At 45.7% G+C, this 24,356-nt stretch overlaps 1 protein-coding gene across 3 annotated transcripts in view; it reads left to right on the forward strand.

Moving 5' to 3' along the window:
• Positions 1-24,356, forward strand: part of TBC1D32 (TBC1 domain family member 32) — a 2,506,374-nt gene that overhangs the window by 1,474,821 nt on the left and 1,007,197 nt on the right. For all 3 annotated transcript variants that reach the window (XM_069606604.1, XM_069606605.1, XM_069606606.1), the window contains one exon: positions 9,676-9,758. In XM_069606604.1, coding sequence (XP_069462705.1) covers positions 9,676-9,758 — 83 coding nt within the window. The remainder of the gene's footprint in view (positions 1-9,675; positions 9,759-24,356) is intronic.

Consider the following 24,356-nt stretch of genomic DNA (forward strand, 5'->3'; position numbering starts at 1 on the left):
TGGTGAGGCATTTGGGTGCCTTAGCAACATCCTCTGCTTTGAAAAATGATTCATCCACCACAGTTATGCTGGCCCCAGCGTCTCTAATGGCAGGAGTCTCCTGACCATTCACATGGACACTGTCTTTATAATACTCTTTAGTATTATCTGGGATAGAATTATACACATCTAAAGTCTGTTGTTCCCACAACCCCAGAGAGACTAAAGAAACACTGGCTGAGACTCCAATTGGTTCATCAGCCAGCAGTAGAAAGTTTCCACTTGCCATAGGGACTTCCTCTTCTGGAGCGAAGGCTAAGGAGGCAGGTTGGATCCCTGAAGGTTTACCCTTGCACCTGGGATCTCCTTTCACATGGTCAGTAGAGCCACAAACAAAGCATTTTCCAAATGCCTTCTGGAATGGAGGCTTGTTCTGACCTCCCTCTGGTTTGGCACCAGAGGAGACACTATTCTGCTGTGGTTTCCCTGGTGGCTTACCCTTCTGGTTTTGTTTGGGGCCCTCTTTGGAATTTGCAGTATTAGAATTCTCTTTGGAGTCCTTTCTAGGCTGTTTCCCCTCATCCTTTTTCTGAGTTACCCCAGAATCCTTGTGAGTGGCCCTGTTGGCAACCCACAAGTCAGCAGCCTTAGCTAGCTTTCGGGAATCTAATTCCTTTGAATCAGCCAAGTGCTGTCTGAGCTCAGGAGAGCAGGCATCATAATTTGACTCAAACATAAAAAGATTCTTCATACCTTCATAAGTGTTCACTTTGTAACCCTTAATCCATCCCTCTAAGTTTTTCAATCCTTCACTTGCCCAGGTAGCCCAAGGGGTACCATCATGCTTTTTGAGGGTTCTAAACCTCTTAAGATACTGTGAAGGGGTCTTCCCAAACCTAGCTATCAAAGCTAGTTTTACACATTCATACTCTTTCCTATCCTCCTCCCCCAACTCCATTACCACATCCGTTGCAACAGGGGGAAGCCTAGAGAACAACCAGGTTAGTAAGTCATTTCCTGTGATGTTCTGGAGCCCATGAATATATTCAAACAGAGACAACCAATCCAACACATCCAACTTAGGCTCATACATACCAACCAATTCTTTAGGCATCCGGGGTCTTTTAGGACTGGAACTTCTAGAGGAGCCAGAGAGAGAAGCATTTTCGACAGATAATTTCTTCATTTCTAGCTCATGCTTGAGCTCCATTTTCCTTAGCCTTAGTTCTTGATTCATTTCCTGATGTCTCTGTTCAGCCAGAGTATTCAGCCTCTTGAACTCTAGTTCAAGTTTCATTTTCTCTAATTCGAGATATTGAGGACTTAGTGTGGGACTTGGTAAAGGCCCAGTAGGTACAGCAGGTAGAGCAGACAGAGGCCTAGGGGGGACAGTCACAGCAGCCTCACCTTCCTCTTCTGACTCTTCCTCAAGATTATCAACATTTTGATCAATATCAATTTCTATACTGGTATCTACATTTCCTGGTATGTTAGGTTCCTCAGACCCATCATCCAGACTTTGGTTAGCTAACAACCTTTCTATTAACTCCATTTTCTTGCCTTTAGTCAGGAGGTTCTTATGCTTACAAAATACTCTTAAACAATCATCAGTTTTTGTAGCAAGGGACTCTTGACTATAAGTTTCCATAGTTGACATGTTAGAAAGATTACTTTTTCAGTGCTAAGCTTTGTGGTTAGTTGTACTAAGGTATCCTTAAGAACTCTAAAGTGTATACTCAATACAAATCCCACCGCTGTACACCAGTGTTAGGCAGAAACCTGTGCAGTTCCCTTAGGGAACACTGCAAAAGATTTAAGACTACAGGTGTTGGCAGTAAACCCACTTGGTAGCAGTCTGTACCACCCAGATTTACCTGGTAAATGTGGCTGAGCAGTCAGACTTCCCTCAAGAAGAGTTAGGCAGTATGCAAAGTATACTCAATAGGCACTCAGATACAATAATAAAAGCAAACACTGACCAGAGCTTTGGTATCAAAGTATATAATTATTTATTTAAAAACGCACAGTTGAAACACTCCAGCACTCTTATTGTAAACTTATTGTAAACTATCCTAAACACAGTTACTATTATGATATATACACCCCTTTTACCCTATTAGATAAATCACAGTAAAACACCACTTATTTTCATACAGAGGTGAGCGCTTAACCAGATTGCACTCTAATAAGTTTGCGAGAAAGGGGGGGGGGAGACAGAATATGAAGAAGTACACCACTCTATGGTTCAGGAACACTGTTAGCAAGGCAGAGAGCAAAAAGTCACTGGTGAGCCAAAGTCCAAAGGCTGGGCCCACTCTTAGAGAGAGCAGAGCACAAATGCGCCCAAGATCACACAGTTACACTAGGCTTAGAAAGTCTTGCAGAGGGTTCAAGAAGAGTTTAGAGAGGCTTAGAAAAGTTTAGCCAAGGTATCCCAGGCTAACCCAGGTTCGAAAGCCGGGGGCTAAATCTACCCCGTACAGTCGGTAGCAAGGGAAGCCAGGCGGGACACGGTACCTTAAGTGGGAAGGATCCTCCAGCGGTGGCAGTTGTTCCTGGTAGTGGGTGCAAGTTACGTCGCCGTCCAGGGGAAGAGAAGATCTCGACTTAGAGGAAAGATGAAGGTCGTTGCACTACCAGGGAAGAAACCAGCCGCAGAGTTTTCCAGTTAAAGGTGGTACCTTGGTTTCGCGGTCGTGGTAAAACGTGGTATCCCGGTTGCCGGGGTGCTTGGCACGGGCAAGGCGGCCACGAGGTACGTCGGGAAAGCGAAAAGACGGTGAAACTGGTTATCCCCTCCAGTCAAAGGAAGAAGACTCTCCGGCAGGAGATCTCCTCTGTCGTTGGGAAAAGTGGTGAGGCAGTCCAGCAGGGCTCCACCGGTGGTGGTGTCGTGGCAGGTCGGCTCAGCTTCTCCCTCGTCGGATTCTTAGGTCCTGTGGCGACTTCTGAAGTTCCAGTCCCCAAAGCCCTGCTTTTATGCAGCAAACCCCCATTCACTCAGTCTAGCTGTCACTCAAACATGCTAAGTGGTGAGACGGACGGCTCACCACTTGGGCCAATCAGGATGGAGTGCGACTTGAGTTGCCTAGGCAACTCAGTCCAGGGTGCCTAAATTCCCCTCCACCCCTCCTAAGTACCCCAGACATAGTGGCACCACTTTGGAGGGCTTCTGTGGAGAAGCCCGCCAAAAAGTGGAACAAAGGGCTCGACTTGGGTTGGAGTCACAGAAGAGAACACAAACGCCATTTTAGAATCAAGTTTTGGCAAAAAATACCAACCGGAGAATTAATATTAATTAAATAAACCGGTGGTATGTTCGAGGCTACCGTAAATAATTAAATAAAGATAGTAGCCTAAAACAATGGGTAATCCCATAGGAAAATATTCGCGGTTGAATATAAAAAGTAGTATCCACTGCTACCAGCCAAAACTCAATCAGGGGGGACAGAGACGTGCCCCCTCGACTAACAGACCCTGGGGCAATCGAATTGCCCCAGCCAGTACGTCCACAATATGATGGTTTGTACTGGTTCTGTTCAGAATTTAAGACTAGTAAAGTCAATGGTGACTTTACATGCCCTGGGAGACAGTAGTCAGTCCCAGGGTATGGAGTCTATACTGGGGGTCACTAAGACACCCCTGTGTCACTGCATGGAGGGTGCTGTGTAACACATATCACAAACACACATGAAACCCTATGGAGTAAAAGACCCCATAGCCCATTAAACACTTCTAGATCCAAAGAAACACACACAAATCATGTCCAAGAGTGAGGGTAAAATAGTCTCACTCTTGGCAGGAGAAAAAAATAAACCCCAAAAATCCAGCAAAGCTGCTGGGGGACTTACTAGGTTAGGAAATTCAGCCTAAACAGAGAATTCTCCCTAACAATGGCAATAGATATGTCTGATAATGATCCGGGGTGTGTAGACATTGAAATGTGGAGTTAGTCGCAAATTGATTGAAGGTAGTTTAGCGCATGGCATAGGCCAAAAGAAGGGTTTGTTAAAACTGATATAGTATTGTTTCGTCCTCATTGTATATGTTGGCCTATGCCCAGTCGCTCTGTGAGAAAATCCACATTACAAGGTCATAACCTTAAGTTAATCGAGCCTCCATTTTAGGTCAAAGCCGCCATTTTAGTTATTCGTGCAAAGTCAACCCGTGGCCTAAAATGGCCGACCTGTGTTCTCCTGTTCTAACTTAACCTCTTCAACCTTTGTAGGAGAGTTAATGTCCAACCTGCCTGCAGGCTACATGTTAGGGTCATGTAGACCTTGTCCTTTGTTGACCTCGGGATCAGGGGATTACTTGAATCGGTGATGTTAACCTACAAGTATATAAGAACAATAACACTGTTAAAACATGTCATGTGAAACATTTGTTTGACCTGCATTAAAGCAATGTGTAAAGAGTGTAAAGTTAAACCCAGAGAATAATAGCACTTGTTAGTAAATGTATTAAAAGGTAAACCGCATGCACAAGATATGTAAATTAGGAATGAACCTGGCGCGACCCTAGCCCAGTACATGATTAACTTGTAGGAGGCTGGACATCGTTATGAAGACATTGTATAAATATGCTGATGTTCAGCTAGCAATTCCTGTTCACTGCTCACATTGAACCTTCTGGTGGTCTTTGTGATGTACTGACGGCCAAATAGCTATTTCTGGGAATCTTTACAAGCCCGTGATGGTGTATTTCTCTTTGCATGGCGTAAAAGCCTTAATATTGTATTTTTATGATTCCACACCTTCCCTGCGATCACTAGCCACAGATGATGTTGACGTGGTTGAGTTCACGGGACCTAATTAATTCAACAGTGTGTATGTACACATTTCATCATCAACAGTAAGACGAATGCTTAAAGAGGAGATCAGAACCTTCAGATCCCTTGGTTACGATCTTGAAGAAGTCAATAGACCAAACTGCAACAATAAAAACACACATAAACATGTCAAAAACGAGACAGATGTCTGGTGCGGCTCTAGATGTACACACCAAACAGATGCGGAATCTAGAGGGAAACCTGACTACATTGAAAAACAACAGAGTCCACCTTGTCATCAAGCTTCACATTGCTCTCCCTACAAGACAACGTTAAAACGTGGGGAAAAAGACACAGATGAAAGGTTGGGCTCACGGAATATGTATCCTAAGGAACACAACAATGGAGCTCGTAGAGAGGAGTACCACGAGGAAAGATTTGCGTCAAGACACAGACAACTTAAAGAACAGCAAAAAAACAAAGGAACCTGGGATAACAACAACACCCGAACTAAGGAGCAACCAACTCCCATGGACTCAGAACGACTACTGCGTGACCCTCTCCTGGAACATAACAATAGAACAAGACTCTTCGAGACTGAGGAAGAGCGAATCTTACAACTACTCACGCCAGATTCAGAAAGACAGGGAAAAAACTAGCTGGGCATGGCTCCCGGAAAACCTCTCAACTGATCGAAGGGCATAGCCACGAGCAAGCCCGACCAGAGAGAAACATGAACCTAAAGGGACTCCCCATAAAGAAGGACAACTAATAATGGGATCATGGAATACGTGAGGTTTTTCTCACTTGACATCTAGGTCGGACGTGAACCTGGGATCCTTTGACCTCCTCTGTCTACAGGAGACGTGACTTCTACGGAAACCAACGATTGACGGATCCGAAACCGATTTCTCACCAGCTATTCATGGACTAACGGGTAGACTCAGCGCTGGTCTCCTGACTGCCATCAGATCCTGCAGTGGATTACAATTCAAGCAAACTCTTTTATAAACAGTACATTCATTCTGGCATCTCTGATCTCATGGCAGACTAACCCAGCTTGCGGAAACATTGGTAAACCAACACTTTACTTGGTCGTCAATATATACTGGAACCCGAAAGCTTTGAAAGAATCAGCTCTCTTGCTAAAGATTGAACACCTGTAGGATGAAACCACAAACTTGATGGACATCGATCACATTATCATATGCGGAGATCTAAACTTGACCCTTCCAAACGTCGGTCAGGACACAGAAGACTCATCCGCAAACATCAGGATACTAACCAGCGGGCCAAAAGCAACAGCTCGAGAATCTGACCAGAGAGGTAAAAGCTGGGAGGTACTTATGGACGGATTGGACCTCCATAACCTTCATTGCTTAATTTCCCCAACAGCTTCTATCATTCCTACTTGGGAACAAGACCACCGCAAAGCTTCGTTGGATCACATATACGTTTCTAGAAACTTGTTCTCCAGCGCTACTTCATTTGAGGTGATCAGGACCCAAAACAGTGATCACAACCTCCTGACCACCACTTGGTCAGTCCCTGAAGCAATGTTACAGGAAAACAGAAAGACATGGCCTTTCCAATTGATGCTAACAGGGCGGGAACCAGACTGAGACTTACCTCAGAGATAATAAGAACTATCTCAAAACAATACGCAAAAACAAATATTGTTAACACCACAAGGTCACTGACATCCACCTTGGACTACTATCCTCTGCTGATTCCCTATCAACAACAAAGTAAAAACCAAGTACCAGCAAAGAATAATCCACATGTGACCGACAAACAATTGATGGAAAAAAGGAGGGAAAGTAGAAGAGCCCTCTGGAGAGCGAAAATCGCTCCCTCAGAGCTTACCCAAGAAGCAGCTAAGGATGCAAGAAAGATCTACAAAAATTGGGTAAAAAACCATTGTGCTGCCCTATACCAAGAAGACTCAGAACTCATGTTGAGAACTCTAAATGGCGAACAACCCAAAGCTTTTTGGGCACTCATAGACCCCAAAGGAAAAAGCTCCAAGGATGCACAGACCAACTGCATTGGGGACAAGCACTGGATTTCATTCTTCTCTGACATGTTTGCTCCAACTTTGGGCACAACGCAGGACTGCCCCATTGAACAACATTTCTGGGACATAGAACAAGCCAAAATGGAAATCTGTCAGACAATCCGGAAGTTGAACAATTCCCATGCGCCAGGGCCGGATGGAATCTCCAACGTACATCTCAAAAACAACATTGAGCTGTGGGGATCGTTGATAGCTCAAATATTCCATCAATGTGCTGCAGCCCATATGATTCCAAAATCTTGGAAGACAGCCAATGTCGTCCCAATTTTCAAAAAGGGAGATAAGGGACATCCAGCTAACTACCGTCCAATTGCCTTACTGGATACAATTGGGGAAACTGTTTGGCGCCTTCCGTCTGGACAAATTCAAGATTTGGGCAACAAATTCTGAAGGTCATGATGACTTTCAAATGGGATTCGTCAAAAACACAGGAACAACGGCAAATATAATGCTACTAAGCATTTTAAAGGCAAAGGTACTGGACGGAAGCCCAAAAATTCATCTGGCGTTCATCGACCTCTTCCAGGCATTTGCCACAGTTAACAGCGACAAACTTTGGAGTAAACTAAGGAAATGGAATTGCCCTCTCACAATCCTCAATCCAATAATCGAACTACACTACGGAACATCTATGAGAGTGCGATTGAATGGGGCAGGGCAACTCTCGGAGGCGATCAACACATACAGAGGCATCAAGCAAGGATGTCCTCTGGCTCCCGCACATTACAATGCATACATGGGAGACTATCAAAATTGGGAAACCACCATCAGATTGTTCCCTCCCAACGTAGGGAACGAAAAGATAAAAAAGACTCCTGTACGCTGACAACATCTTATTGCTGGATCAAACTGCTGTTGGACTTCAAAGAAAACTAGGCTCCCTGCTGTCATACCTCCAGACTAACGATCTGAAACTCAACTCAGCAAAAACAAAAGTGATGACACTTGAAAAAACTACTCTTCTGAGATAAAAATCGAAATGGTTCATAGCAGGGGAGCAATTGGAAAAAATAAAGGCATTCAGATATCTGGGAGTTACAATTAACTCAAATCGCTTCGAGCTCCCAGTGCAGGAAAGCATGTTAGTCAAGACCAAAAGCATGCTAACCCAAGTGCGAATAATGGATAAAAAATTTGGCAGATTTACATTGAAGCATGCATTGAATTTTTATAAAGCAAAGGCAGTTCCAGCCATTACCTACGGAGCCGAAGCAATGCCTCTGATACCCCAGAACATCTGGGTAAAACTAGAAGGCCTCTTTTGGAGGAAAGTGCTGATACTCCCGCAATCAACACCAATGGCTTCCATACGCAGAGAACTTAATTTGACATCACTAAGAGGAAGAGTGGAACTAAACACCTTGATGCTCCACAGGAAAATAAGGCTTTGTACTCAAAAGATTTTTGAGATAATTCGAGAAGAGCTAAACACAGGTTCCAACAAAATCCTGTCCGCGTGGGAACAAAGAAACTCGCTGCTCCTTGAAGAAATAGGAAGCTCTTGGGAGGAATTAGAATGCAACCCAAACAAAACGTCAAAAAAATTAAAGAAATGGACTGGATCAAAACACTAGAAGATGCTTCTAAAAACAAACTAACTCTCGATTTACCAACCAACTATCAGAAACAATGGGCTATTTGCTAAAAGGCCCCAGTAAACAAATCAGAAAAACATACTTAAGGGCAAGACTGAACCTCCTAAACACCAAAGAAATACTGCCAATTAGAGCTATAACAGCAAACAAAACCTGCAGATTTTGTAACAGAGTGGACACTATCGAGACTTTGAGGCATCTTCTACTGTCCTGTCCGGGCTTGACTTCAAAAAGAATGACTCACTTGGGCCAACAAAAGGTGCTTGGAAGAAGAACATTGGTGGAACGTCTTAATGTCAGGAGGAAACACAAAAGTAGTTATCACTGTTGGCCAGCTCCTCCAGAACATACATTTAACCACTGAAGAATTGATCTGAAAACGAAGGGAAACCATGACTAAGAAATGATCACAGGAATAATGACTTCTCTTGCAAAAACTGTTAAAAACAGTTAAATCAAGTATAAAAAAAAATATTTAAAAAAATAAATGGTAACAATGGTACATCCTAAAAACAATTAAAATTCAAAACTGACATTTCAATAACACATACCCTAAAATGTGTCAACGAAGACATGTAGATACATTTTCACCAACTAAGAATATTTAAAATAGCTACAATGCGTAGATAAAATAATACAATAAGATAAGTCAGGTTATAATCATTACCATTCATAAACAGTTGCCATATTTTGGAAAGATTATTAATATCTATCTTATTGTCAAATGATGACAGAAGACACTATGAGCTGCACCACTGGCCCCCATACCCTTGACATGCCAATATATATAGCTTGGGAACCAGCAACATAGAAAGTCACATTGGAGTAAAGTCTAATTTGGTTGAGGTGGGATGGATAATAATGTCATGAGGCTTTTCCTCTAGGTGGTAGATTCAGCCATCCTACCGTCTCCTCGTTTTCCAGTTATGCATCCAACTCACCATATGATGGATTGAAAGGAACACATATAGCCTTTGCTGTCTGTATATTGGGACCCCACTTCCCCCAAAGGGCTGTTGTAAAACGTGTTATTTAGAAGTCGATGGATGGCATTGTGTGAAAGACAAATTGGATGAATAGCGAAAACAATGCAATGAGAAAGGGAGCCACATTGAATTGCATTCAGCCCATGTTGCAGGTTCAAGGGTCTGGATGATTTGTGATGCCACCTCCTTCCATGCCCTTTTACTGTTTATGTTCCACATCTCAAAACATGTTAACTCGGTGAACTAATCAAATTGTTTCTTTTGCAGACTAGTGCACTTTCTGAGAGAGTTCCAACTCCAGTTGCTGGTACAGCATCAGAGTCCTCTGTAAACCAGGATGTACAAAGCAGGTAAACGTTGTTCTGAATTCAGACATTTTCTTCTGAAAGAACATGCTATATATGGAAACAAAATGTGAACGTGTTTTGTTTGTGAACACGGTAACACTTTATTAAATGTAAACTATGCATGGTTTTCTTGCAACAACACTGTGGTTTCATAAATGAGTGTGGCGATAAAATGTAAGTTGATGAATGTTACAGATAAGAATTACACAACATGTACTCAAGACCCGCATAGTATTATATCATAGTAAAACACATCCGGGCCTTTCACTAATAGAAAATGGAGAGTCATTGCATCAAGCCAGTTTATGCATTTTGTGGCCGTTTGGGCGGGGGCTACAAAAGTGTTCATGGTGCTGAACAAACCTGGTGCAGAAAGCAGTCTCAGCCCTCACCCCTTCCATCATTTTAAATTGCATGCTTGCAGCCTCTCAGTTGCAAACCACCCTTCGCCGTCGAAAAAGAGGTCAGAGGAGACCGGAAGCAATATTTCCTTCTCGAGTTGTCCTTTTCATCCCTTTTTTTAAAATCTGTATTAATTTTTAACAATAACCAACAACTATAACAAACAAACAAAACATAACAGTCACTCTCGCACTTCTCAGTGAATTCTGCATTTTCATTCTCATCATGGAGCAATTCTGCGGCCGTGCTGCCCTAGTCTACCGCTGTCTGTTTGGTCAGTTTCAGATCCATCCCTCTTGCGCATCGGCTCATTTAGGGGGCACGACGTACACCTGTCAATTTTCTAGTTATTGTTCTCCACTCTCCTGGGGTCATCTGTACTGCACTCTGCCCCATGTCCAAATAGGTCTTGCATCAGGGAGTTCCATGCCAGTATCTTTTGCCCACTTTCCCTTTCCCCCCTTTGCACCGCTCTTGTCCACACCACTGTTTCCGCCACTGCCCATCTCTGGAGATCAGATCACCATGAGTCTATACTTGGGCCCGCCCCTGAGTTCCATGCCATTGCTATCCGACGTTTGGCCAATATGCACCCAAGTCCTTCATTTTGGCCAGGTGCGTTCTTTGTCTGCCTCCTCTGGGAAAAAGGCCCAATAAGGTCCTTTTCATCCTTATCAAAGAAGCAGCATTGCAAAGTACTTTCTCCAGAGACCAGGTGTACCTTGAGCCGATACTTTGGCAGCCCGCTTGTTTGTTATGTGGTTGGAGATGAGGGCGTGCCAGCATCTGTAGTGAAATCCTGGATTCACTGAAAAAACTTTATTTAAGGTGCAGTTAAGTTGACCAGATTTAACGTAATGAAACCCTTGAAATTCAGCGGATGTGGGAAAGTCATGGCCAGATTAACTCGGCGTGCTCCCATTGATGTCCCCCATAATGCCATGTCCCATAATGCCATGTCCCCCAGAATGCCATTTTGTATGTCATAGTGAATACCTTTTCTTTTTTTTTAACCAGGTTTATTTTTATTTTTCAGAAGAGACATATGCAAGCACAACTGGTAACCATTGTCCTTTGTTATCACAGAGCAGAAATCAAACTTCTTTACAGGGTTAAGACACCCAATGTTGTAACCTTAGTCTCCAAATTATACGAACTGTAAACTATTAACGCCCCAACCCCTGCTTCCTCTTAGATTTACTCCTGTTCCCCCAACCCCCATTTGAGCACAAAGTCTCCAAACTTACTCCGCCCCCTCCCCTGGGACCGCCTACGCGACCACAATCAACACCTGCTCCCCAGCGGACAGGTATGTGTCTGAGCATTCGAGGCGTGAAGCGAGAGCTTCTCTGTCCTCCACATAATCCTGGAAGGGGTCCCAGCTCGACAGGAATTTCAAATATTTCCGTGTTTTCAGGGCCCAGACTCGTTCCATTGCCATGACTCCCCAGATCTTGGCCCACCACCACGGTGCTGTTGGCCCCTATGTGGTCTTCCACCTTTGGGCTAGCGTCATCCTTGCTACCGCCAGGAAATGCGTTGGTAAAGAAGTCTTATTACCAGTTGCGGCGTGTCTGCCCTCGGACACTGCACCCAACCATATTATTTTAGGTGATAGTGGCAGTTCCACACCTATTATGCTCTTGATGAGCCCTAAGATTTCCTTCCAGTACGCTACTGCCTTTAGGCACGACCACCACATATGGAACAGGTCTCCCCTTCCCCCGCATTGCCTCCAGCATTCCAGAGAGTATTTGGGACTTATTTTGTGGAGGCGATAGGGTGACATGTACCATCTGTAGCATAGTTTATACGCTGATTCTTTAATTGCTGTACATTTGGATAGTTTATGCGCTCTGGCCCAGATCTGGTTCCATTCCAGGTCCGATATTGCTTCCCCCATGTCCTTTTCCCAACTTTTATTTTTATATGGGAGGCTATCCATTGGCTGTGACCTGTCCAGTGATCTATACTAACTAGCGATCCCTTTCACAGCTATCCCCTCCTGCATTGTCAGTTCCAGCCCTGTCGGATTCCTTGTTCCCACCCTTTTCACCATTTGGTGGGAGAGCCAGTGTCGGATTTGCATATATTTAAATCTGTGTGTTTCCCCAATGCCAAATTGTCTTTGCCTGTGGATGAAGGACAGAGGGGATCCTTCCTTATACATTTCCCTCAGGGTATCGAGTCTGCCCCCCTCCACCGTTTCCAAAATTGACGCTGCAAGCCCGGCATGAAGACTGCGTTATGTGCCAGGGGGGGAGAACGGGCCTAGACCCTGCAGGATTTTACCCTGGTACCTTGCTTGGTCCCAGCTACACAACATTGCTCTGGTGGTTTGTAGCAGGTTCCCCCCCTCCCTCTCGTGTGTTGGCCTTTAGGAATTGTAGCACCTGTAGCGGGAAGCTAGAGGGCGATTGTTCTATCTTACACCAACCTTTGGGGGTGTGCTGATCCGCCCACTGCAGCATCGGTGCAAGCTGGGCTGCCAGGATGTATCTGCTAACATCTTGGCCACCCAGGCCTACGAGGAGCGCCGGGCGCATTAAAATACGCCTCTGGACCCCTGGTCTTTTAGTCTGCCAGATGAATTAGAATATGGAGTTCTGGAGTTCCCTAATCAATTGCGGCGGATTAATATTGTGTCCGACTTTCCCATATCTGGGGAGACAGCGCCCTTTTCTCTGATCACATTGAACAGACGAGTAAGGGGGGGTCAGTAGTTGCGTAGAGAACTTTTTATAATAGCCATTACCTAATCCGTCGGAGCCCAGGGTATTATTTGTTGGCAAGGCAGCTATTGCATCACTGACCTCCTGCGCCGTGATCTGTCCTCCCAGCGTGACCCTGTCTTGTTCCGAGATTTGTGGTAGGGGGGGGGCAGAACCCATGTAAGCTTTCTGGAGCATCATATTCAGATGTCCGTTACTCAGTAATTCTTCATGAAATTGGACCATTATTTCCAACTTCTCCTCTTTCCCACTGTGCGATACTCCCCTTTTATCTTTCAATCTAATTATGTTATTGCAGGCTTTTTGTTTTTGCAGTTTGGCTGCAAGGAATTTATTTGCATTCCCACCGTGAACGTAGTATGACTGTTTGGTGCTCAATCATGTCTGTGCCACCCTGTCTGCTTTGTGGTTTTCTAGGCGAGCCCTGATCTTACGTAACTCTCGCAACATTTTAAATGATTGGCGGGACTTTTGCTGTCGCTCGGCCTCTTTAAGTTCCTCCTCCAGCTCATGTGTTATGATGGCTCTCTCGATAAATTCGCCCTGCACTACCGCTTTCCCCGCGTCCCAAACTATCTGCCAATCCGTTCCCCCATTGTCATTTTCTTCATAATAATGATTAATCATATCTTCCATATGCGCTCTGACCGCCAAATCTCTCAAGAGCAGTTCATTCAGCCTCCATAGGAGGGAGCGGGGGGGAGCATTTACCATACCCTAATTCTGTACTGAGCTTGACCAGAGCATGCTCTGAAAGATATTGAACCCCAATTTCTACAACACCCCCATTTTTTCCAACACCGGGTCCATTACGCAATTAAAGTCCCCACCTATGATTACACGACCCACACACCACCCTCCCACTATCTGTAGCAGTCTAACAATGTATGTGTCCTGTTGCACATTGGGGACGTACACTGCCAGGAATGTGTATGTTTGACCCCTGATTGTACCTTTTGATCCCCAAATATCAACCCTCGGTGTCCCTGATCACCTCTCGCTTTTGAATTCCCAGGGTTTAGCTACAGAGAATCCCTACACCTTTAGTCTTACTGTCACTAGAGGTGAAGAACTGTAGAGGAAATGCCTTGTATCTCAGCCTCTTTTCATCCTTCTGAAGCAGGTGTGTCTCCTGAACGAATGCCACTGAGATCTGCATTGCTTCTAATCTACCCAGGATTGCTCTACGTTTACTGGGGGAGTTCAGCCCCTGCACATTAAGTGACAGTATCGTTTCTTCCTCCATCGTAGTATGGTTCACGGGATGTTGCCCTCAACCCACTCTCCGCTGTCAGGCTAGTCGTCCGCCTCATCCCTGGGTCAATCTCATTTTTCTGTACGGGGACCCCCAGACTATACACCATGCGTAATCTGTGCTTGTACTCTCCTCCACTGTCCCTGTCCTCTCCCCCTCCCTCCTCCTACACCCCTTTTCCTCCCCCCTCGCCAACCCCTGGGGTTTCTCATGGCCAGGGTTCCCTTGAATACTCCCAGCAGTTCCCTGCGGGCGTTGGGCGACATAACCTCCCCAGGTTTTGCTTAGATTCTTCCGCCACGGTGGACAGACCTGCTTCCACTACATCAATCCTTTGCACCAGACCCACAATTTCCTTTCTGACTTCATGCAAGGAGGGCGACTTGTCCACTGACTGCTGTGTATGACCCCAGCGCTTCTCCAGTTGGCCCACTTGGGTTCTGACCGGAGTTTTGGATCTTGATGGACCGTTTCTTGACTTGGTTCCTGGCATCGGGGTACGCCACTGGTGTTGGAGCAGGCGGACTGGGGTCGGGGTCACATACTGCCGATGCTGCAGTCGAGAGCACTGTCCACCTTGTGGCACCCTGCCACGTCTTCAGATCCGATGGGCTGTCACCTCTCATGGTGTTGTGTAGTTGTGATAGCCCCTGCTATGATGTGTTCCGTCGTCCGGTGTTGTTCCTCCCTTGTTTTTACCTTGTTAACTGCACCTCCCCTACCGATGGCTGGTAGGTGATGTGCCGTGTCTTTGTCCGCCGCCCCTCTGCGTTGCGTTGTCCTCCACGCTCTATATCCGTGGGGACCCAGGATCTGTGATAGTGCTTCTAGTTTGAGTGCAGTCTAGGCCCCTGTGACCTGGGCCTGAGGACTCTGAAGGTTAGGAGCTTGTTTTGTTTTCCTTTTTTGAGGGGGGAGGGTTTAGATTGGATTTGTCTGTATCACGGCCTACTGAAGTGCTGTTTCTGTTGCTGGACCTCACCAGATTGCCCCCTGTGCACAAGCATGTACAGCACTGCACCGCTGGCCTTAGGCTTCCTGTAATCCATGGGCTAATACCCCTCTCCCGGGCCCTCAGCGGTCTTCATGTGTCAAACAGGGGCCTGGGTGGGCCGCGCTCGGTGCCTGTGAAGCAGTATTGGCTCCCTGCTGTATTACACCAGGCTCATGTTGTTCCTAATGCAGCCCAGTTAGGCGGGTTGTCCCAGCCTGCCACCACTTAGCTGGAATGGCGTATCCTCGGCTATGCTTTGGCCCAGTCTGACCACTGTGCCAGCGCCAGCTCAGCCGTATTACAGTGTTTTCCTTCACTCCAGCTTGCCCACACCTGCTTTTCCAAGACCCTCCAGATTCCTGTCTACTTGCTCTTCCTACATACTTCGTGTCTCCATTACGCTTCCTTTGGTTTGGAGTCCTCGTTTCATTTGGCCGCTCCTTCTCCTCCTGTTTGCAGCCGGCCATACCTTCACACCGGAGTGCCCTGCCAGCTGTTCAGGCTGTGTCCACTAGTTGTCTCGGGCCGGGACTCCTATTAACGCGGGCGTATTGCGGCCTCCCTCTGCAAGCACTCCGCTCTCGGGCCGCTGAGGCCAACCGCTGAGATGGGCCTATTGTGGCTTGTCGAGATCTTGTGGACTCCCCACCCCGGGCCCCCTGTTTGCCAGCTGTCGGGCACCTGCCTCCGCCCGCTCAATGGGACCCCCCAGACAGGGGAGTGTTTGGGCTGCCTTCCTGCGTCAGGGCCCGGGGTGGATGACGCCCTCACTGTACAATCCGCAGAGCGGGAGCTGCCTCGACCCCTCACCCGACTTCTGCGAGCCTTGGGCGCCCCTACATTTGGGGATGAAGTTGACCGCCCCGACGGGGGGGGCCTCCTCTCACAGGCAGACCTTGACTCTGGGCACTCCGGCTGGCTGTGGGCCCGACTCCCGATCCTCTTCACGCCATTGTTGGGTCCCGCAGTCTCTCGTCCGGCTATTGTGGGCAGGGTCCGGCAACACTGCCAGTGATCTCTCGATGGCGGGCACCCCACACCTCCATCCCGCAGCCTGCGCAGGGGCCAATCCTGCACACTTCTCTGACGATATGCAGCAGCCACTGTTTGCCACCCCGATAAGCTCCCGCTCAATTGGCGAGTGGGTGCCAGATCGCTATTCCACACACTCTGCAGTCACTGGTCTCCCGCTAGGCATCGGGAAACTGCGTTAAAGGGGAAATGTCAGCTCCACTTCATCCAGATGGTTGTCTGTGCCCAGATTGCTTGACTCAGTTCAGCATATGGCTTCCACAGCCACGATTAACACCCTTTTTAGAGCCTGTCCGCACGGAGGACCCGAGGTGTACGTCCTCACGGTCCGGCGGCCATCTTGGAATCGTGAATCCCTTTTCTTATAATATGTATGTACTCATGGGCTTTGCAACGGGAACACACCTAGCTGAATTTCAATGGTTTTGTTGTGTTAAATATGGTCTACTTAACTGCCCTTCAACTAAAAACATGTCAGTGAATTCCAAGGGTTTTGTAATGCCACCGTTTATTTACAGGCAACTAGCCAAGTATATGTCCCCCCCCATATGTTTCTTTTACACCCACTACATGTCCACGCCCTTTGGACACTATACATGTCTTTTGGGCCCACTAGCCAGGGCCTTCATATATTTTAAAACACTACCGGGCCATTAGCCGTAGTGGGCACGGCCTTCAGCCGTGTCCTTTGTACATGTTCCCCTAATATTTTGTTTTTGGACCTACTAGGTTGCCACGGCCTTTGGGTCTGCTCTTCTTTACACTGTACACCTCTACTCTTGGGGCACTAATCTCCTCCTTTGGGTTCTCGTACCAACTCTTCCTGGGCGACGTCTACTTCTCTTTTCCTGAACTCTCCTCTAATCTCTATATCAAAATTTCCTAAGGTGTCTCTGCCATTAAATATTGGATGACTTTGCACTCTCTGATGTTAAACTCTACCAAAACAGAGGTGCTCTTCTTCCCTGCCTAAAGCGCTCTCTGATCTCTTCCTCTACCTATCCAGTTTCCACCTGACACTCTCCCCTACTCTTCTTCATCTAGAAACCTCAGCGTCATCTATGGCCTTTCTTGCACCTTCTCTACTTTCATCTCCAAAACTGGAACAGGGGCTCGCCTCAACCGCCTAAATATTAGGAAAATCGGGCAATCTTTTCAACACAGCCAAGATGCGCTTAACCACTCTTCTCTCTAAACTGGACTACTGTGCCAGCATCCTCTTTGGTCTCCCCAATTATGCTTTCTGTCCTCTCGACAAGATCTTTAACGTTGGTGCCAGGACTCTTTGATCTCCCTCACATCACACCTACTTCCTCGTACTGTCATCAGGTTGGATGGGCGATGATGCAAAACGGGGCCAGATTTAAATGTCTTCTCCTGGTTCACAAATCTATCCATGATAAGGCACCACTGTATCTATCATCCTCCATCCAACTCTACAAGCCTTCTCATAATCTCTGTTCTAGCTCCTCGTCCTCCCTGTGCTTCCTCTCGCCTTTGCCCCTTCACTCTTCCACACGGATTTGTTCAAAACCAAACTAAAAGCCTACATCCTTGCCTCTGAGTTACCCTCTTAACCTACCTTTCATCTGCCTGCTCGCTAACTGTTTTCCCTCGCCTCTAACCTTCCTCTGTCCCTCACTTCCTCTGCCTCCACTGTAGCACTTCACCCCTCATGGTCACAGCTGGTCGTACTGCCTAACTACACTTAAAAATGTGCAATGTTGGTTGTCCTAAATTTATGCATGTCCACTTATATATTGTCCCCTGTGACTGTTCCATTTACTCCCCTTCACAACTTGCCCAGAATGTCCCTCAAACTCGCCCCATTGTAAGAAGCTCACTGCTTACCATCAAATCTGATTTCTTATGTCTTCTATGTTCTTTTGTGTTTTTTTTTTACTCAACTTTATTTATGACTTGCTGTTTTAAGATGCATACCGCAAAAAGACTGACCAACATCAATTGCATTTCAAGAAATTAACACAATCAGGGGGGGGGGGTTGAGCAAACCTGGGGGTCAGAAGGCATGGGGGCAGGTGGACTTGTCCAGCTAAATGGCAACGGATCTGCTGCCTTACACCGATCTAGTGGACCTGTTCCCAATGGGCAGGGAGATTTGGCCCCTTCGAATGAAGAGGAAGAGCGCATTAGAACAAGGACATGTGACACAGGGAGTTGGGTTTAGGGAGAGCATCTAACTTGTCCCTGCAGTATGACACCCATGGAAGCCAGGTTCTGGAACATTTGGTGAGAGAGACCAAAAAGCTTTCTTGTTTTTTTAGTTTTCTGGAAAACCATACATTCTAATATTGTGCCTCCTGTTCCTATCTACTAAGATAAGAGACCTCAGTTTCTAAGTGAAAAACATGAAACTGCATTTGCTCAGGACCTTCTAACCTGTTTTCAGAAAAGTGTACCGGCTCTTCCATTTCAGATAGTCTTGAGTTTATTTTAGGGATATCATTTTTGAAAGCATTACATCCATCTTGAAGGGATCAGGAAAAAGTTCCATACTTTTGTTGATGCTTGATATATCTCCTGAGGAACTGGATAAAGATTGATCAGCCATTTCCGATGAAGAATGTTATATATAGATTTTTGTGTAATTGAAGGCAGCTGAAAGGTTTTGTATTCCTGTGTTTGGTTGAGACAATTGAAGAGGAGAATACAATTCAAAATATCTAAATCAGCACACTGACTCTCTTTGGGGTTTAATCTTAAAATAGTTGAAAAAGCTTCCAAAAATACAATTGTGTTTTACAAATAATTGCTTCCAAATGTTTGTGTGTGTACAAATGATATGTGGCAGAAATAAAGGCTGAAGGAAATATATGAAAATAAGAAATGTTGGTGTAATTTCCTTGAAGAGCATTGGATGGTAGCAGAGAGTAGGCCAAGATTGAGAGCGGAACCACGCTCTCTTGTGCTGCGTCAGACGACTATTTCCTCAGCTGGCGCAACTATCAGAAACAGAAAGACCCGCTCTGTCATATTTCACCACATGCCAGCACACAACAGAATGTCTCATAACATTAATCCAGGCAGATAATTACATTCCTGAATGGTGTTTCAACCGAACATTTTAAATTAATAATCCCGGATACGTGATATTATCGAAGCTCCTTTGAGCGAGATAAGGGTCCACGTGTTCATCTATACGGTGCGTTAGCCACGCCTCCTTTTTGTACCTCTTGAAGCGAATCATATTGAAATACTACTATTTCACACCCAACTGTCTATTTCTGACATTGCTCTAGCAAGGTCTACTTCAGTCTTTCAGATCATTGGGAAAGCCCTATCATATGACTTCTTATCCTCTGTGGCAGTACAGGGTCATGTTACTGTGATTTAATGTTCTACAGCAGTATTTGCAGCAACGGTGTACCAGCCTGTTTACTAGTAGGGTTGCACCGCTACGATCCTGTCATCTGGTGCAAATACTCAACTCGTAACAGTTGCCTCAGGGGTTTGTGTGCATGTGCTGACTTAATATTTCCAAGCACAAGCTCTGCCAGCATGCCTCTCGCTCTGTGTTTCCCATTTCCTAGAGGGCATTTGTCTCTTGCCTGTTGAGCTGAGGAATCCTCACATTATTGCAGCTTAACGGCTTGAAAGTGAACCGGTACAGTTCTCCACAGTCTTTCTTAAAATGTGGGACCCAATATTCTCTGTGATTTCCAAGTATTGAATGCAGGGCAATTTTTTAATATCACATATCCTATCATATATGGGGTGCGAGAGCTGTCACATCCATGTAGACAGTGGGACGGCTCCACAGATAATTTCAGCAAATCGGCCCACCCAATATCCACATTAGTCAAAGCCAGATTAGCAAAATGGGCCGCATTAATGATCATGTGTTAAGCATTAAAACTACACACAAGATCTGGGCAAGCTCACAGGGGGCCTGAATGTCAATTTGTTGTCAGTATTATGTGAGACAATGGGCCTCATTACAACCTTGGCGGAGGACCATGGTGCTATTAGCCCCATGGTCCATGCCGCTAAGGTTGCAATTCCGCCATGGTGGATGGCGGAATTACCGCCCCATTCCAAGGTGAGTGGGGCGGTAATTCCCCATTCACCAATGGCCCCTTCCCCATTCCCATTTTTGCCCCATAGGGCATAATGGGAATGGGGAAAGGCGATAATTACGGCACCGTAAATTACGGTGCCGTAATTATCGCCAAGGTCCCTTTGCGGCATGGCTTTTAACGCCTGCAAAAAGCAGGCGTTAAACAGCCATCCCGCAAAGGGAACCTTGTAATCAGACGTTAAGGGTCGGCGCCGTTTACGGCGCCGTAAACCCCTTAACGCCTGAGTCGGAATGAGGCCCAATATATGCAAGGCTCACAAATCTCCATTAGGTGTGGCCTTTATTCTTTAAAGCCACTTGACCAAAAAAAGATGGGTTCAACAGGCCTCTGGGAGCAGCACAGGACACCTTCCCTTGAGGCTCTGCTTCCAACTGCAACAGCTGTAGTCCAGGCATCCCAAGCCCTCCAAAGGCATCCTTGCTCCTATCGTTCCAACACTTGTTGAAAATCACAGAGAGGATACTATATGCAGTGATAACATAAATACTTTCAATAAAATATAACGGGGTTAGACAACTTCACTGGGGAGATCCTTAGAGATCTTGATAATATGTAAACCAGTACAGAGTAGCAAACCCAACTGCAAACATTTTACATTCTATTTAATGATGGTATATGGTTTTACTTTTCCAGCAAGACACAAAATGGGAGTGTTGAGCAGGGGGTCTACAACCTTTGGCTTGCTAAATTTTATGGACTACAATTCCAGTCAGCCTTAGCTAGCATAGTCAATGGTAAATGATCCTGGGGGTTGTACCTAAAAACAGGGCTTGTCTGTTTAAGAGTGTTTACGATATGAGAGTATTATCCCTTGAGCCATGACATGTATCCAGTGCCCTCACCTGTGTGCAAACTGGTATGGCTAAGGGTGTGGGCAAAATGGGATTTTATGTTACTTGCATACAGGTCGATATGGTGCACATTTGTTGTTGCTAAGTGCTGTTGATCTGCAGACTATGCCATTCCCTTATTTCAGTTTTGGACTCTGAAGATTGACTGACTGTTGTCTGTGTTTTGGTGAGTGTGTCCAATGAGTTTGTAGTGAGTGGAGGAATTTTCACTGGTTATTTGGGACTGGCTTATCTGACTGTTGTCTGTGTACTGATGAGGCTAGACAATGCATGTAGTTTGCATTTATTTATTGCAGGTGCTGGCACTTAGCATGCATGAGGGCCCATTGTCTGCTTGCTGGTGAGGTCAGATGGTGTATATTTGCATGTTTCAGTATTTTATGTGGGTTTGTGCTTGGCAGAAACAGTTGCATGCAAGGAGGTTGCGGTGTGTGTATTAGGTGGGTTTAAGGGTAGGATTGTAGTAGAAGGTTTACAGAGTTAGTGCTTTGTTAGCATGGAACTTGTGGCGATGAAGGGGAGGATGCTTGGGAGGAGTATTCATAGGTGGAGGCACCCTGACCTCTGTTGGGTGCAGTTGGAGTAGGAGGGTGGAATGCTGTGTTGCATTTGAGCTCAGGGTAAATCAGGCCCATTTTTAATTAGATCAGGTTCACTTAGACTAAGCCAGCCCAGGAAAATGGTCATTGGTTGTTTAAAGTGTAGCTGTTTTTGTAAGATTTGCCATGCCTTTTGTGGCATGATTGCAAACAAGATTTTTGTTCAAAACTCTTTTCAAACTTTATAAATTTAGAAAATGAATGTAAGAAGTGTAGAATCATTGAGAGGACAAATCAGTGCAGCAGCACCTCACCAGCAGGTAAACCAGAAAAATCAGAATATCAAGGACAAGATTTGCTCAAAGGGAGAGGATGTTCAGGTTTCAGTTTTGCAGAGAAAAACATGAAATACTTACAGCTGTGAGAGTATTGGAGCCATATACAGGTGAATGGGATATGGACCAGATCTCAGGTTTTTTGTGTTATGCATCTTCCTCCTCCTTAAGCAAGGTCTTTGCTTCCAATCCCGGGAGAATGGGCTTATATCACGGCCAGTTGAATTCCACCCACTTCTTTGCTAGTTGTAATACTAGACAAGTGAACCCCCAAACCGTCTGGTGGCCATCTAGTGTGGCACCCAAAAGGTCATGAGGGGGCAGTAAGTCCTCAACACACATGCCAAGAAAATCTAACACTTCTCCTAAAATCCTGGACCGATGGGCACTGTCATGCTAGGTGCAGGAAGTTCTCTCCCTCTGCTCCATATCACTTACACTTGATGGGGATATCCGGAAATATTTTACTGAAGTGTTTAGGAATTAATAGCGTTTATTTCAGATGTATGCATCTGAAATTAAGCTTGTTCTGCCTATAGTTAATGAGACGCTCTTGGCCTGTTTACATATATTATTCCACTGATGATCACTCAATTAAGGTCTAATAACCTTACACACCAAGAGCTTTCTGTTATTTACCCTCGCTTCTTAACTCAGTGATCCCAGTATACTACTGGGAAACCAGTCTTCCCCCAATTACAGTATGGGCATTTCAAGAGACTTCTACGTACACAATTCCTGTGTATTGCATTGAAGAAGACAGTGGGAACTACGCTAAAATCTGAATATATAAGGATATCAAGGGAAGAATGTCCCCCCTGGCTTTCAAATTCTTTAAGGGACAAGAACTGTCCATTTGGAAACAGACGACCAAAGCCTATAATCGGCACTTTCTGCATATCAGCCATATAGCTTTTCTCACTTGACAGTGGCAACCCTTGCACCCTAAAGATGGGAAGTAAGTGTCACGACTCGCTCCCTTCGCTCCCGTTCCCACCATTTGGGGGCATGATTTGGGGTTTATTCCCTACTGGACTTTTCCTCCGAACTTTATGCTACAGTGCTGTGATGATTTGGGAGCGCTAAGTCCCTATTTTCCCAGCTACTTCCCTTCCGGATCCATTCCAGGTTTTTGGCAGCCAGCATGCTTCTTTAACCAAATGACTATGCTTCCCAGAATGCCTGGCCCACTGCTCCACCTCCACCCTTGCAACACAAGGTTGGGTGGAGGATAGGTAACAGCTGTGGCGGCAGGTGCAGCAATCAGCACACCCGAGGCGTGTGCTCGTTAAGCAGCTTTAAAAGCCTCAGTCTTACTTCAGTCCAGCGCTGGTCATCGATTGCAGTGTTCCTGTTTTTGACTAGTCCCTGGTTCCTGGTTCCTTGCCTTTGTACCTACTTCCTTGTTCCTGTTTTCTTGTTTCCTCCGCCCTGAATTTCGGATTCATGCGCTAATTGATTTCTGCTCCCTTGATTTCCCTTTTTGTCTTCCTCTGTTTGCAGGCAGCAATTCTCAGTGCTTTCCCCTTTTAGATGCAGCCCAGTTTGTCTGTGTTCTATATTTCTTTGACTCTGTCCTTTGCTGCTGTTACCCATTTGCCTTAGCCTTCCTCTTAGTTTAGTTTCCTGTCTTTTCCTTGGAGGGGTAGGGAGAAGTTTTGCATAGGTTATTTCGTTTTTCCCTGCTCCTGATCCTTACTTTCTAGAGGATCCATTCCATGTTTTCCACTGCACTTCTGCATTTATTTTCCCTTTGATTATTAGGTGTGGTGTGTGGTAGTAGCTAGCTCCTGTGTGAATGCTTATGTTTTCCTCACTATTTTGTAAACACTATTCCCACTTAGGTATTTAGTTTTCCTTCCATTGCTGTTCTAGCCTTTCGGGGTCCCAGTTTCTTCAACAGGATTCGTGGGCTAGCTGACATTCAAGAGGTTTATCTCGTCCTCGTGAGTACAGTTCTTAAGTTCCCTTATGTAATACCATCAAGAGTGTTAGTACACAGATCCTGTCATTGCTTGCCCTCCACGTGGGTTTAGCGCTGTCAGTACCTGTAACAGCAATTGGGGGTAAGGCGCTTGCCGACTTTCCTCGCGGTCAGGTGCTTACCCCACATCCCTTTTCATATATTGGTTTTGATGTCACACTCTATTTGCACTCCTGGGTTCTAGCATACCTGAGTCATAGTTCCTGGGTGCACATTTCCCTTGCCATATTCGCTGCCTTTGTACTCACCTGACTAATCCTGACAGTAAGCTTGAGTGAGGCTTGTGTAATGCGGCCTAATGCAGCCCATATGGTAACAGCACCACTGAACTGTGGTTACGAACACTGAATGTACAATGACTTGACACTCACAGGGGT

This window comes from Ambystoma mexicanum, chromosome 4p, assembly GCF_040938575.1.
Source record: "Ambystoma mexicanum isolate Mex_15411 chromosome 4p, UKY_AmexF1_1, whole genome shotgun sequence".
Lineage (NCBI taxonomy): Eukaryota > Metazoa > Chordata > Amphibia > Caudata > Ambystomatidae > Ambystoma > Ambystoma mexicanum.